At 40.2% G+C, this 16592-nt stretch overlaps 1 protein-coding gene across 1 annotated transcript in view; it reads left to right on the top strand.

The window, feature by feature from the left end:
- alk (ALK receptor tyrosine kinase) overlaps window positions 1-16592 on the top strand; it is a gene marked incomplete at both ends in the record, with an annotated part of 709791 nt that overhangs the window by 637507 nt on the left and 55692 nt on the right. The window contains one exon of the mRNA XM_079833880.1: window positions 4915-5031. Coding sequence (XP_079690006.1) covers window positions 4915-5031 — 117 coding nt within the window. The remainder of the gene's footprint in view (window positions 1-4914; window positions 5032-16592) is intronic.

Genomic DNA, 16592 nt, shown 5'->3' with positions numbered 1-16592 from the left:
AGTTGAGCTTTGGTTCTGATGTGAGGAACACTAGTTTGAGTCTTACTTTCCCAATTTCATTACCCTCCATTGCCCCCATTATTTCCTGTCCTTTCTCTACTGTCACTATCAATAAAAGTGGCATCAATATGACCAACAAACTATTTCAGATGGGCAAACAATATGTAAAATGAAGAGACGTTAGCAAAGCACACAGACATTTTCAAGATGATGTACCTCATCTCGAAAATAATCTTGTTCCTAATATTTTGTTGGTCCCCATTTTGCTGCCAAAACTGCCCTGACCCATCGAGACATGGACTCCACTAGACCCCTGAAGGTGTGCTGTGGTATCTGGCACAAAGATGTTAGCAGCAGATCATTTAATTCCTGTAAGTTGCAAGGTTGGGTCTCCATGGATCGGACTTGTTTGTTCAGCACATCCCACAGATGCTCGATTGGATTGAGATCTGGGGAATTTGGAGGCCAAGTCAACACCTCAAACACAATTTGCAATTAAAAGTTGAATATTTAAATAGCTTCCTTTGTGGAATTGCACACAGACCAGCCGCTAGTCATGAGCCTCACTGAAAACTGAGCAAAACACAGCATTTGATCACTGGATTCACACAAATCATTTCATTTTTTAAGAAGTGTTTTCTTTACATTGCAACATTGCATATCTAAACAGCTCCTGACAAACACATTAATTATTATTTGAATTATTACTCAGTCATTTAACCATGTATTAATGTCTTTGCAAGGCTTTTGTCTTTCAAACACATTAAAATGTACGTAGTGTCCATGACGTCACCCATAGGATCCTGAAGAGCAGTTTTGAAGTGTAAAGTTGGGTCGAGCTGGCCGTCGCCATCTTGGTAGCGCGTCATCGCGCGTCACTCCCGAATATCAGAAAATGGGCAAAGAGGCGGGACGTAGGTGGAGCTGAGGTGACGTGATGACTTATGCTGCGTTCACACCGAACGCGAATAGAGCGTCTGGAGCGAGTGATTTCCATGTTAAGTCAATGGAAAGGCACGTTGACGCGCGTCTGGAGCTCCTGTGGCGCAATAGACGCGTTTTGCACGATACGCGCGTTATACGCGAGTGGTGCTTTTTGTGCATTCACGCATTTGAAGCGAATTCGCGTCTGACGCCCGAGTTGAAAAATTTGAACTTTGCTGTCAATTCGCACCGCGTTAACCAATCAGAAGCCTGCTCGCTGCGGTCACGTGGTAAAGTGATGTGATGAGAAACCCTGCATAATTTAAAAATACTACTATTGTGTCACAAAATTTAGTTTTAAGACTTTTTCAGGTGAGAATGTAGTTGTTTAAAGCTCAAATCGGTGGTTTATTTATAAAGAGAGCGCCTATTTAAAAAAATAATCTTGTGTTTGTGGAGTTGTGAGATCCAGGTGATCACCGGGCACTCAACGCTCATTAACCCCGGCGAGAGCAGCCTTTCCTCGGCTAGTCCTTCTGACGTTTATCGCTGGCTCTGATGTCCTGTAGTGTTTCGTCTTGTGTAGATCTAACGGCCGATCTTTGCTCTCATGAATCTATAATTTGTTCTCTGCCAAATCGTTTTGACTGAGGGCAAAGAGAAGTTTCATAACTTAATTTTTTAAGGATATTTAAATATACATGCAGTGAAGATAATGTAGGAGTTGCCTGGACCACATTTGTGTGGCTATTAATGTTTAATATATATTTTTTATGAAAAGAGGCAGAGTGGTGTTTTATGACATTCTCCTGGAGCGCATTGAACGCGCATTTATTTCGCTACAAATGCTCAATTTACACACGCGTCCAATTCGCTGTAGACACGCCAATGGATTCAAAATGTTCAAGCGTCCAACTTGACGCGGTAAACGTGATTTTGACGCTCTATTCGCGTTTGGTGTGAAGACAGCAGATAAATGGCTATCCACCTGACACTCAAAGTGGCCACGCCCTTAATTATGCAGAACTTTAAGGCTTTATATAATGTAAAACAATGAATTATAAATAAATTCACCCCCTCACAGTTGTCATGAAGGGCAAAATTAGCCATATAGGCCAAAACCACAATTTGTCCCAGGCTGTAAACGTGTTTTTCTGCTGTAAAGTTGGGCATTTTAACATGGGGCTCAATGAGATTCTGCTCCTTCTGGAGCCTGTCCCTAGCGGTCAGTCGATGAATTGCAGTTTAAGTCACTTCCGTATTGGCTTCAAGAGAAACTGCGGGTGGTTGCCGTTTGTTTCTAAACAAAGGCGTAGTTTGATGACACCAAGTTTGAGCGCAGAATCTTGGGACGTGGTCTTCACCTCACAGCTGGTGGAAAAGAATCGGGATAAGACTCGGGCAGAAATCATGTTCATGGATGCGATTATTAACGTTACTGTAGTGAAGCAGAGCAGGACCGAGTGTTGTGCAGCTGAGGAACCGCTGGAGCGATTGTTAATAAGATGAACGCAACACACGCCTCGCGAGCAGCGGGACTTTTATTATGCCTCAGTCGCCGGCGCCATTTCCTCTTTTCCGGTCATGAGTATGAGGTAACGCAGCTCAACGGCTGCTTTGACACTTGTTCACACTGCAGTCAGAGTAAAGCGTTTCTGCAAAATAAAAAAACGAAGGTAATGCAGATATGACGCAATCGAAAGGCGACTCCCTCACAAAATAGCAATTTCTCACGATTTAAAAATAGTTGGTAACATTTGGGATATTTTAAGTACTCGACTGAACAAAATAAATAACACTGTTATTTTACTGAATTTATTTTACATGGTGCACCTTTAATAGCTTTTCATTGATCTCAGGAATCTGCAGTTCCATCACAAACCCCATTTTGGGAAACCCTGATGTAATGCATGTCATATTGTTGATAACGAAGAAAGTCATATATTTTTATATCAATATGTTATAAGATTATTCAAAGCAATCTGATAAACGAGTTTGGTCAAAAGTAATCTAAAAGTAATCAAAAAGAAATCTGATTATATTACCTTAAATATGTAAAGCAATGGATTACATTAGTAACTGTAAATACCATTTTGGAATGAGTAACCAACTACAATTTAATCTACCCAGCTCTTAAGTAGCTACTAACTAATTGTTTGATTGATTGTCCTTGTTACATATATTACATGCACTTACCATAGCAATAACAGTAAATTATGCATAATTACATACAACTAACCCTCAACCAAACCAATGCCACCTTAAAATAGCGCAACCAAAACTTTTTTCATTTTTGCATGAGACACAAGGCAGGCTGTCTTAGAAGTTTGATTTTAACAGATCAACTTCCTTCTTGATTCCTGAAACGGGAGTACAGATAATAGCCCTGCGACAGGGTGCATCATGGGAAGGAGCTTGTAACAGGGAGTCCAGATTGTGATGAATGATGCCAACTCCAGTCAGACTGGTGCGGGAGTTTCGTGGGAGTAGATGAGTATTTTTAAAGCAATGATTAAGAGATGGAGATGAGAGGTAGCATTTTTCACGGAGTCCCAGTATTGTCAGAGCGGCTACGTTTGGGGGAAAGGGATGATTTGTCTTCACAGGGAGTTGACAATTGGAACAATGCAGACGCTCATGTGGCTTATCATTGTAATTAAGAAACATGAACTAAACTCTTGACACCATGGGTGGTGGTTGTCTACTTTTGTGGAGCTTAGTCTGTGTTATATGTCTAATAATAAGTACAAGTAACATGGTTCATAATCAGACTAATACAGTCTAGAAAGTCTTTGAAGACAAACGCTTGAATATTTGTTTCTGCCAGTTTTTTTTTCCCCACTGAGGTTTCAAACAATTCATTGAAAATCACCCCAACCTGTGATGTGCACACTTTTTGTCCTTTTTACACTGTAATTATACATTTAAGAATATTAATTAACAACATTTACTAGGTTTAGTTGCATGTAATCATGTATAATTTACTGTTATAACTTTAGTAAGCACATGTACCACATGTAACAAGGACGCTGTAAAATAAAGTATTACCAATGAGTCAATTATTCTGCTTAGTTGACACACATACATGTCTTTTTTTCAAGTCTCCATCACTAAAGCTATCTCCTTATGCCACAAATAAAATATCTCCCATGAAAATCAGCCAAGTCGAAGTGATTTGTAATTGTTACGTGGTCAGCAATCCTGGAACTACTTCCTAGCTGTGCAATCAACACATCAGCCAATCAGAATCAAGAACTGAACAATGCAATTGGTATAAAATTATATAGATAATACATGTTTTACCCTGACTGCTCACTATCCTGCATGTTTGAGCATCAAGCGGCCCTTCCATAAAATGTTACCGCATGAAAATCACATGAGAGGAGGTGATAGAAATGTCCAGTCAAAGAGAGACAGGAAGCAGAAACATCCTCATGAAATGCGAAAGGCATCTGGTTAAATGTTACATGGCCCCAGAAACGGGTTTTATTAAGCTTTCTGAAAGTGAAAATTCTAGCTAGCCATAAATTCTTGGTGGCTTGAATAATGTAGCATACATTAGCAATTAACACTAAGAAGGTTATGGCTTATTCGCATATGATTTTTCTTGTCCATTGTTTACATGCGCCTGATGTCGGTATTTTTCCAGTTGAGTAATTCATATTAAGATTTTAAGGCCTGGTGTTAACCCATTTTAGACTTCTATATCATCAGCAAGCATCCTTATTAGCATATCATTAACATTTCTTAACATCATTAACAGTTGAGCCATTTTTCAGCGCATGTTTCTCGTATATTCAAGCAATTCTCAAGACAAATATGATGATATTACCAGCTTTATAAGATGGCTATTGTCATATTAAAGCAAAATAGAGCTATTTTCTCTAGGCTTACAGAATCTGTGCTTTTACAATGCCTGCAAGATTTCCTCTGGCTGCAGTAGTGTTGTTGGACCGCAACAATGTGTTGTGTCTTTTCTCTCATCTTCAGCCAATGGAGAATTTCCTCCGGTGGCTCCCATAAGCCCCACGCAAGTGCTGTTCACACCAAGCTATGAGAACATCAAGACCACTACACCACTCTATGGGCCTGGAGCGTCTACAGAATGTGAGTTTTAGCTACTTTCATGTGCTTCTGCTGTTTGTCTTTTTTGAACTGTTTCTAACTTTTATCTAGCTTGTTCAGACTGAAATTTGCCCCAGTGTGATTTACAACTCTGATGTTCGGTGCAAACCACGTTTATTCTTGTTATTGTATTGAAACAGTACAGTACATGAGCGCTAAAACAAACACATTTTCAGTCATTTTTCAAATGGTCTGTTTTAACTAGTCTCTTATGCCTACCCATGCCGGCTGAAGAGGGTTGCCCCCCCCATAGACATCCATATGCCCCCCCTTTGGGCCGAGGGAGACGGACTTGATACTATAGCATGTAATTTTCTCACTCAAACCACTGCCTGCTGTAGCTTCTGGTTGTTTTCAGAGGGAAAAGCTGCCCATGACTGCTGGTCTGTTTTCTTCGTAATAATAGCATATTAGCCCGAAAAAGAGTTGACGAACGATCCAGTGCGTATCAGTGTTTGTGCTCTGGAGAATGTTCAGTTATTCCATTTACAGCTAGTTTTCACAGCGGTGAGCAGCCAATCACAGACATGCTTGTTGATTTCTTGAACACAATGACCAATCACAGGTGTTTAAGTTAGATCCACTCACCGCTCAAGTTTTCGTCCTGAGTTCTACATCCTCTCTAACAAGGTGTAGACATTGTGTAAATAAGAGATCCAGTATGTACACTGATCGATATGATGGAACTTTGTGAGATTGCGATGAATGAGTGACAGCTTTTTAATGATTATAAAGGGAGGGATCTTTGTGCGGTATCTAGGCGATATAATAATTCATATTATATTCAGAATTTGAATAAAGCTTTTGTTTTCCATGCTTGACAAGCGGCCACATATGCGGTTCAATACAAAGGCCCATCTGCATATACATGCGGGATTCACTCTCAAATTTGCTATGTGCAAAGGTGTATAAGTGTATAAGTGATAACCATTTAGCAAAGACAAGATGAGACAAAAATACCCCAGAAGAATATTTCAAAAGCACCTTCTGTGATTTGATTCTGGAACTAGGCCTGGTCCAAATGTGATGGACTTAAAGGAGAACTCCGGGGAATTTTTAAGTTAATCTTGATCGTTTTACCTTTGTGAGTACTGTCAATAGAATTGGTGCTTGCAACACGGAGCTGTTACAGTTAATGCCCAGAGCTCCCACTCAGCTAAAGCGGGAGTTATGGGGGCATATACATAAAGAGTGTCTTTGTGCCTCTTAACAGACACAAAATGCAATTAAAATGTCTGTCCAACATGAACAGGGCCCTTACATGACAACGAGAAGTGTTTAGCCACTTAGCCATTGTTTAAACTCACCTAAATAGCGTTTTAGACGGCAAGCTGTAGTCTCGCGCTGAAGTCCCGTCCCGGAAAAAGGCAAATAGTCCAGGTGGGAGGAGCGTCGTGTGTGTGAAGAGTGATGATTGGCTCACAAGTGAAGAAATGGTTCGCGAAAATACAAGAATTTACATTTTCATCGTCTTCCTTTTAATGACCTTGAGATTCCGCAGCTCCTCCCACCTGGACTATTTGGCTTTTTCCGGCAATAACTGAGTTCCCACGGGACTTCAGCGCGAGATCCGGTTCGTTTTTTTTTTTTTCGTTTTTCAAGTACTCACAAAGGTATAACGATCAAGATTAACTTAAAAATTCCACGGAGTTCTCCCTTAAGCCAGTGATAACGTCAACCTCACTCCGCTGATCTCAAGAGGTGCGTTAGCGACTGACGTTAGCGGTTGCGGTCTGTAGCGTCCTTGTTAGCTCTCTCGCCTCCCACGCCGGAGACCCGGTTCGAATCCTGCTCAGAGTAGGGGGAGTAGAACTGGTTTGATTTGGTGCCGTGACCCGGATGGGAGTGAGGTAAAGGGGGGTGAGTGTAACGGACGTAGGCCAGTAAGTGCTGTGCATGTAATCCTCACTCCCCTGTCCTCAAGAGGCACGCTAGCAGCTGACGCAAGAGACTGCGGTCTTAAGCGTCCTTGTTAGCGCTCGCCTCCCACAGGGCCGGATTAACATAAGGGCTAGGTGGGGCTGAAGCCCCAGGGCCCGAGCACGGAGGGGGCCCGTGATTGGCCGAGAAAATGATTGACAATCGATCGGGAGCACCTAAAGTTTTCCTGTTGGGCCGCTCGCAAAACCACACCACGCCCCCACAAATTAAGCGCTGTTATTTAGGCTACTGGAGTGCTGCGAGTGCATGGGAAAATCAAAAGCCAGGTGCAGGTGAAGAAACGGCGCTACCTGAATAAACCGCACGCGCATCCAGCAGTGGCAGCGCGAGAGCAGCTGGGTCGTCGCTGACAAACTCGTTCGGCGCTTTCGCCGCTCCATTGAAGTCATAACGAGCGCCAGGCAGTCGTTTTATCCATTTGAATTTGATACAAGCTCAACATCATGTGTACAGTAAAGGCTCTGTGGCGAAATTGGCTGAACCAGACTGAAAAGCTCCGACCATGTCTGTATTGTTGAGGTAAATATAGACTACACGATGGCCGTAGCCAGCTATGAGGTCTCCGAGGTCCGGACCGCTGTATTTTTCCGAGGTGTAGGCTACATAGCTAATAAATGTTGTGAAATAATTGACCACCAATAGAGTGCTTTATGTACACATAAGCTGCTGCGCGAGTCACGCGACGCTTCAGTAAACGGTGTGAGATGTAAGTAGCCTATACATTATAGCCAAACTAAACATTTCATATTTCAAACAACGTTCAATGTTAAACAACGAACAGACTATCAGCCAGAGCTCAGCTTTAGGAGGGGAAGAGACAGGGCAAGAGAAGGAAACTGAGAGAAAAAGAATGAGAGAGTGATGAAATGAGGAGAGAGCAGGTATGACCAGTGTTGCCAACTCTGGCAAGACAAATAAGCAACCACAGCTTCAAAAACAAGCCCAATATTATTATATTATTTATTATCATCAATATAATTTATTATCAGTTATTTTGTTATCAATAAATGAGCCTGCAACATTTTAAACTGAAACCTCTCTGAGTTTGAAAAGCAAAAACAGATGTGATTTTACAAAAAATCATCAAATTGCAATAAAGGGCATGAAATATCCTCCAATCTGCAGTGAACAGAAGAGGTTTGGAGATGGAAAAAGTGACGTGAAGGCCAATTTAGTCGGAGTTAGTGCACACATATTAGGTGCAGAGTAGTTAACACGCACTACAAACTGTGAAAAAGACAAGCCCTGCATCTCAATCTGATACTATCTGCCCTAAATAGTATTGAAAATTACTAATGTCACATGCTATTTAGAATTGGATAGTATGCACATTGGGATGTATGCAAGCACTAAGGGAGTGCTGCAATATAGCCACATATTTATTATAAAATAATTGGGAACCATACCTACTGTTAGTATACTAGTTTTTATTTTTATTATAGCCTGTAATGATAAATATGTTATACAAATATTTTTTAAAATTAAATGAGGTGCCTGTCCTCCCTGTTTCCTCTCCATCTCTGTTCATCTCTGCTGGTGGCATTGTTTGTGGAAATGTATACGTCTATTTACGTCTACTAACTATCATTACGTGCATTTATAATGTCACATTGAATGCAATTTTTCTTCAATGAGGGGGAGAAGGAGGCGGGATGTGAGAACGAATTACTACAGCATTTGTATCATAGCACTGATTGGCTATTAGCTTTGAGAAGACAGTGTCAGTCAATGTATTGGACAAAACAGCGACCATAAATGTAAAGAAATGAAGTTGCTTGTCATATTTCCCTAACAAGCAAACACATTTTGGGTACAACTATGGGTATTGGGTACAACTATGGGTATGACAATCTACTGCCCACCTGCATGGTTTTGAAAGCTTATTATTAAAAAAAATTTAGCCTTCAAACATCTTAAAATGCACATATAACGATCAGAGAAATCAAAATTTTCTTGGGGGACCATGCCCCCAAACCCCCCAAAATACCTCAAATTTGGGACCTCACAGGTTTTAAAACTCCTTAAGGCAGTTGTATATACTCAAAAGTTGTTGCTTTTTCTGGAAACCGGTTTGCTTTGACCTCATATCTGGAGTTAATGCATTTATGCATTTAAGGCCTACTGAATATTAAAATGGAAAATTCAGACAGTATATACTCATTGTATCTCTGTGCTTTGAAGATTTAGTTTTTAAAAGATACTAATTATTTCTGTGGTAGAAAACGTTGTGGCACTAAGATCGGCTACTATGGGGGCCCTTGGGTTTGTCATAGCCCCAGGGCCCTACATGTTCTTAATCCGGGCCTGGCCTCCCATGTCGGAGAACCCGGTTTGAATTCCGCTCAGAGGTCGAGTAGGACCAGTTACATAAAAGCAGGTTTTTGCTGCACTAGTTATGGCAATTCTTATTTATTATTTGTATTGGCTCCAATGCCAAAGCATGCATAGCCTACAGTTTGCTTGCTTTTCTGTTAAAATGAACAGGGGTGTGTGAACGTATACATTTTAATCACTTTTCTGGAGCAGTTATGCTGGGACGTGTTGGTTGTTGCGATACGTAACTTATCTTGAAACTATTTCATGGAAATTTAGCCCAGCACAAACCATGGTTTTGGATATTCGGTAAGTACGTTATAAAAGCCGACCAATCACGTTGTAAACGTATCCATATGCCTTTAGGTTCAGTATCTTTAGATTCTGTGTTAAAAATGCCAATGTTGCTGTAAATCCAGAGGTGCGTTTCCTAAAAGTAATGTTAGCCAAATACAGTCGCAAGTTTCATCCTGGTTCAACAAATCTGTTTTCCTGAACCAATGAACATTCGCAGACAGCACCTGTGGTTAGAAGCATAGTTTTTTGTCAGTATGACGTGGATTTATGTCGGGTTCAGACTATACAAAATCAGCCGGTTTTGGCACGCTTCACTCCATGTAGGGTGTCGTGGTGATTCGTGCACAACAATGGGCATCAGGGTGCAAGAATTGATTGTTTTATCTTGTATAGTGTGTTGCTTCGCGACGTCATGTGACTAGCATGTTTAATCCACAACGGGATCTTCACATCTGTGATATTGACCAATAGGAGCACAGAAGTTCTTTCTAAAAAAGCAAAACGATGGGAAACAAAAAGTTTGTTTGTTTGCTTGCTTATTTATTTCAATTAAAAATAACTAAATTGCAATAGAAAATCAACATATTAAAAAAAGACCCTGAATGAATTGTCAAAACTATAAACAACCTAATAATAATTATTGGGGTAATGCTAATTGAAACTATTTTATACACACAAAATAGTTTCTCAAATTTTGATGAATTCATATTTTGATGACATGGATGTCAGATCCAAACAACACTCCTAATTCCCAACAAAGGTAGCATTGTGCATTTTAAACACTGAAATCTTTGTTTTCACAGCAAGTTAAGAGTTATTCACTGCAAACATTAAAGCATCTAATTCAAAGTCCTGACCATATAATTCCTTCTGAGCATACTGAAATTGTTGAAATGCTTGAGTACACCAAATATGTTGGATTTCTAATGGATATAGAAGAGATGAATGCTTATGAACAGAGGCTCAGATACAGTCTCTCTCTCTCTCACTGCAGAGAAATGAAAGTGTGCCATCTACTGGACTACTTCTGTACCCTTTTTTTTTTCAAATCAAACAGTGTTGAAATGCCAGTTGCAAAATCTAAGGGTGCTTTTACTCTACAGCTTTTGGTGCACACCGGGGTGAATGTGACGTTAGAGTTTGGTTCATTTAGTTGGTGTAAATGTGGATCTTAAAACACACACCAGGGAACCTCACAGAGTCTGCTTAAAAAATGTCTGGAGAAGTATGAGGCACGAGTCATGTCATAATCCGTACCTAATGAAAATGTTATTGGGGTCGTTCCTTGATGCTTATGATGCTTTTGGAAAACGCAGCCCAAGTTTGTGAATAAATAAAAAATCAGAGGAAAAAAATGTCTATCAGAAAAACACTGGTCAATATATAATAATAATAATCCTCGGCCTAGGAAATTTGTCCACTGCTGTTTCATGACATTTTTACAATTCAATGTATAAAAGGGTGGACTTTTAAAGGGATAGTTCACCCACAAATGAAAATTAGCCCATGATTTACTCACCCTCAAGTCATTCAAATGCAGTTCAAAATGTTTGCGCTATGTCTGATGTGTGTAACTGGTGTGCAATGTGAATTGCGAGAGGCACAACACTTTTTCCGTAAGTTGAGTACGGAAGGCGATCGGCCGGAAGTTAGATAATTAACTTTATAAAGTTTTAAATATGGATATTTTTCTTACACAAATGCATTGATTTGCTTCAGAAGGCCTTTATTAACCCCCCGGAGCAGTTATATGATGGATAGATGCACTTTTATGGACTTCAAAAACGATGCAACAATTCACTGCCATTATAAAGCTTTGGATTAGCCAGGACTTTTTAAATATAACTCAGATTGTGTTCGTCTGAAAGAAGAATGTCTTATTCACCTTGGATGACTTGAGGGGGAGTAAATCATGGGCTAATTTTCATTTTTGGGTGAACTATCCCTTTAAAAGGGTTGGCGTTTTAAACTAATAAAGCCCATTACAAGCTAGGAAAGAACAACATGCTAGCAGAAGATTACCATTTAGAAGAAGTTTAATAGAAATATAAAATCTATTTAAAAAAAAAAGAAATTCTATCCAGTGCCCATGTTTTATGCTAGTAGATAAGTCTTCTAAAAAATAAGGCAAAGAAAGAAAAGTACTTTCTTGTCTTGAAAGTGCTGATACTTACTTTGTTCTTGGAGTTGGTTTCCCTCCAATTATGTCACTTAAAGAAACACTCCACTTAAAAAAAAAAAATAATTTTCCAACTCCCCTACAGTTAAACAGCTGAGTTTTCAGGTTAAAATTGAAACATGAAAAAAAAAAATTATTTTTTACTTAAAAGGTAAAGTTTTGATAATGCATTATTATTATATTAGTGTTAGTATTATTATTACATTGAGAATATCTAAATTTGACTGTACAACAGTTGTGTATTTGTCAAGTTAAACCAAACTTTTATTTTGACGGGTTGCCGTGAAGACCTTTGAGTGTCTGTGTGTTTATGATATGACGGTAGTTTTTCACAAATTATATGGTAAAATGCTCATAAAGTGACTCTCAGTGGCTCTGGAGATGACATTCGTGCGTTCTTGTCTTCATATGAGACGGCAGAGATGGAAACGTGACCAACATGCGTGATTCTGAGTTTGTGTGTGTGTGTGTGTGTGTGAAAGGTAGAGGGGAGTTGGAAAATGAGCCTATTTTCAAAAATAGTGGAGTGTTCCTTTAAGTCATGTGATTTAGAGCATATGCTTAAGATTTTAAAGGGCAAGTAGCAACAACGTAACAGGGTGAACGGAAGTTTGAGAGACAAACTAATTTCATGTTTTTTAGACATTAAATGTGTTTATGTCAAGGAGTCAAATTATGTAAAATAAGTAAATTAATGTAATACTCAAAATTGCTCATTTAGAAATACATGTAAGTTTTATTTCAAAGTCAAGACTTATTTAGAACATCAGTCTGTAAAAGACGTCTTCCACATGACCTTGTTTGTTGAAAATGCCTGTGAAGACTGATCTGTTTGCCCACAGCATATACAGGTGTTCCTCTTATGTTCTTCTCATTGGAGCATAGCCATTTATCAATATGGTGAGCTTGAGTGTTTGTGAAACGACTCCCACGCCATTTCAGCCTTAATAAATCGGAACGAGCGGCTAATCTGCTATTCATCACGACTCATTAGCAGAGCCTCACTCACGCGAGGCGTTCTCTGGTGAAGTTCAGCTGTGAATGGTCAACATGCATCGTCCAACTTTTCCCTGCAGTGTCTGACAAAGCAAAAGGAGGAACATTCAGTGCTTAGAGTTCACTCTTCTTGAATTGATAGCACTGCAAACTATTTTACGTGGTGGTGGTGGTGGTGGTGGTGGTGGTGGTGGGGGGGGGGGGGGGTCAAATGAGTCCTTCTGCAATTTACGATAGATCTCCATTAATGATAATATACACCGATCAGGCATAATATCATGACCACTGACAGGTGATGTGAATAACACTGATTATCTCTTCATCACTGTTAGTAAGTGGGATATATTAGGCAGCAAATTAACATTTTGTCTTCGAAGTTAATGTGTTAGAAGCAGGCAGGAAAAATGGGCAAACGTAAGGATTTGAGCAAGTTGTGATCTCCAAAACTGCAGCTCTTGTGAGGTGTTCCCTGCAGTGGTCAGTATCTATCATAAGTGCTCCAGTGAAGTGAAGTGACGCGTGGCCAAGTATGGTGATCCATACTTGGAATTTGTGCTCTGCATTTAACCCATCCAAGTGCACACACACCGTGAACACACACCCAGAGCAGTGGGCAGCCATATTGCTGCGGGGTCCAGGGAGCAGTTGGGGATTTGGTGCCTTGCTCAAGGGTCTCACCTTAGTCGTGGTATTGAGGATGGAGGAGAGTGCTGGTTATTCACTCCCCCCAAAAAGCGCGGCCGTCCGGGAAGGGCCCTCCACCTGGCGCTCAGACTTCCAGACGGGGTCTGGAATTTGTCCAAGTCCAGAGTTCCAGTGGCCCACCATGGTGAAATCTGAATCAACGACCACCCCCTACCACCCTGGAGGTCCCCATGCACGTAGGAGGAATCAAGCACCGCAGGAGAATTTGCTTTTTGTCTTTTTGGCCGGTTTACCAAGAAACAGTGGTGAACCGGCAAGAGGGTCATGGTCTTCTTTTACATCACATGGATGGTCGTGTGCGTCGTTTACCTGGGGAACACATGGCTCCAGGATGCACTATGGGAAGAAGGCAAGCCGGCGGAGGCAGTGTGATGCTTTGGGCAATGTTCTGCTGGGAAACCTTGGGTCCTGCCATCCATGCGGATGTTACTTTGACACGTACCACCTACCTAAGCATTGGTGCAGTTCATGTACACCCTTTCATGGAAACGGTATTCCCAGGTGGCTGTGGCTCTTTCAGCAGATAATGCGCCCGCCACAAAGCAAAAATGGTTCAGGAATGGTTTGAGGAGCACAACAACGACTTGGCCCTCAAATTCCCCAGATCTCAATCCAATCGAGCATCTGTGGGATGTTTTGAACAAACAAGTCCGATCCATGGAGGCCCCGCCTCGCAACTTATAGGAATTAAAGGGTCTGCTGCTAACATCTTGGTGCCAGATACCACAGCACACCTTCAGGGGTCTAGTGGAGTCCAAGCCTCGATGGGTCAGGGCTGTTTTGGCAGTGTAGCATGATACATTTTGATCATTCCACCCACCTCTAGTTTTAAACTGGTTCGAAACCGCAATTGCTCAAGACAGTTAATAATTAAACACACACACTTTCTACCAGACACGCACTCTAGTAAAGCTTCCTGGAGTTCTATTCCCGCCTGTTGTTTTCTTTAATCTCGAAGGAAAATCAAGTTGCACATCAATCTTCCCTTGATTCAGTCATGGATAATTGATATAGCAGCTTTGATGTTTTTGATAAATTGTGCAACTGTTGGAATTTTCTCTCATTCCGCCGCTCATCCTCTTGTTATCTCTCATTTTTCCTTCTCTTCTCTGTTCCTGCCCTCTCCCACTCTATCCTCCACTATCGATTTCTCCCTTTGCCACAGTGGCACCTCATTTTGGCCAAGTTGAATGGGGGAGTTTGCCTACGCTTGCGCTGACTCAAATCTTCAGCGCTGTGGAGAGAGAGAGAGCATGTTCTTCTGTCAGATCAGCTCCCTCGGCCTTTGTCTCCTTGATTACTTCCTCCGACTTTGTCTGCGTGATTGCCTCCCCTGATGAGAAAAAAAAAAGACGGGCCGCTACCCTCATGATGCGCTGAGTGCCGCCGCTCAGCTTCCGATGACTCAGCCATTTCCACCAATCAAACCTTCAAGATCTCTAATAAAAGCAAGTTGTATAAGGCCATAATTGGTGATATTTGTCTGGCACATAACCTCTTTACAACTCAAAGCTTTCTTTCACTTCAGATCTTATTACAGATCTCTATAGGTTCCTGGCAAGGAACTCAACTTTTATTCAGATTTATTCTGATGCTTTATTTGCAGACTTGGGTAGAACAACATCACGGCATGGAAAGGGGTGCATTAGGATCAGCACACTCCTGTTTTGGAAGAATTTGGGAGTTTACTGGCCCAAACTGTCAAATGTCACTTGTAATATACAGAATGTTACCAATTATTTTATGCAATGTCCAATTATTGGCAAGTACTTTTCCACCTGCTCACATTGATAGCACTCTGTTCTGGTTATTCGTGTCGAAACTGGATTGGCCGCCCTTACAGGTACAGGCCATTTGATTGGTTCCAGATATGCAAATAGACCCCAACCTACCCTTTTGAAAATGAAGTGCACTTAATTGTACTGAATGTGTACTTGAAGTGTACTTCAAATCTTAAAAGAATATGGTTCCACTTGAAGGTGTCCGTGTTACAGTGTTAAGTACTGAGTAACATGAATTACCCTTACTATAGGGTTAGGATTAGTTTAGGGTTTGCTGCATGTAATTATGCATAATTCATAGTAATTGCTATAGAAACTACATGTAACACTGTAGAAAAAGACAAAACTGTACTTGCAGATAATTACGGTTTCTAAAGACTACAGTTCTGAAGTGTATTTTCTAATAACGTCAAATTAAAGTTTTACTTTACTAATGCATTTCAAATCAGTTTTAATAATCTTTTTTCATACTTGAAAGGCACAATATAAGATTTTTGGATTAAAATATCCCAAAACCACTAGAACAGTTGTATATTTTGTTGACTTGCATTATCCCACATTTTCCCAAGAATGTTTAAATTCAGAGAAATATGCAATTTTAACCAGGACACGGATCATGGACCTATCAATGAATGACATTGTAATGACATTGCGTTACCCTCGATTTACCGATTTATTGTGTAGAAAACATGGAAACACCAAAGACGCTTTAATATATTGTGTGTTTTATTAGACAGGCAAGCAACTGTTTGGATGCATTTATAGACAAAAAACTAATTGTTATATAGCTCAACACAGTTAGTCGTATTGTTTAAATCTCGCTTTCTTGATGAGTACCATGTTTAACCATGCCTAATATCACTCTAGCTCACTGCAGTGTGCAACAAGTGTCTCATAGTATCCGCCGAGCAAACGCAGAGAGTAGCATTATAACATAACTTTCAACACACTCAAATACTGCATCTAATATGATAAAACAGCGCTGTGTTACCCCACATACGCATGAGCTGAAAGCATTGAAGCAATCGTCTGTGGCAGAATAAAAGCTACGTGAAATCAAGGAGTCATCAAGCTATGCCTTTGTTTGAATAAGCGACTTCTGCCGAAAAATTACATATTGTGACTTTAAAGAAATACACATTTTGATGTTCGGACTAACATATCAAAGCACATGTAAAGTATGTGATTATAATAGTAAAACTAGTTTATTTGATATAACATTTCAATTTCAATTTAATATATTTCAAATGTGCTAAATTCCAAATATATTTAAATGCTTAATATAAAAGTTTCAACAGAAATTACATTGATGTGTATTTTAGTTTATCATA

This window comes from Gobio gobio (genome assembly GCF_949357685.1).
Source record: "Gobio gobio genome assembly, chromosome: 13".
Taxonomy (NCBI): domain Eukaryota; kingdom Metazoa; phylum Chordata; class Actinopteri; order Cypriniformes; family Gobionidae; genus Gobio; species Gobio gobio.
This window is presented reverse-complemented; position numbering and strand designations above follow the sequence as displayed.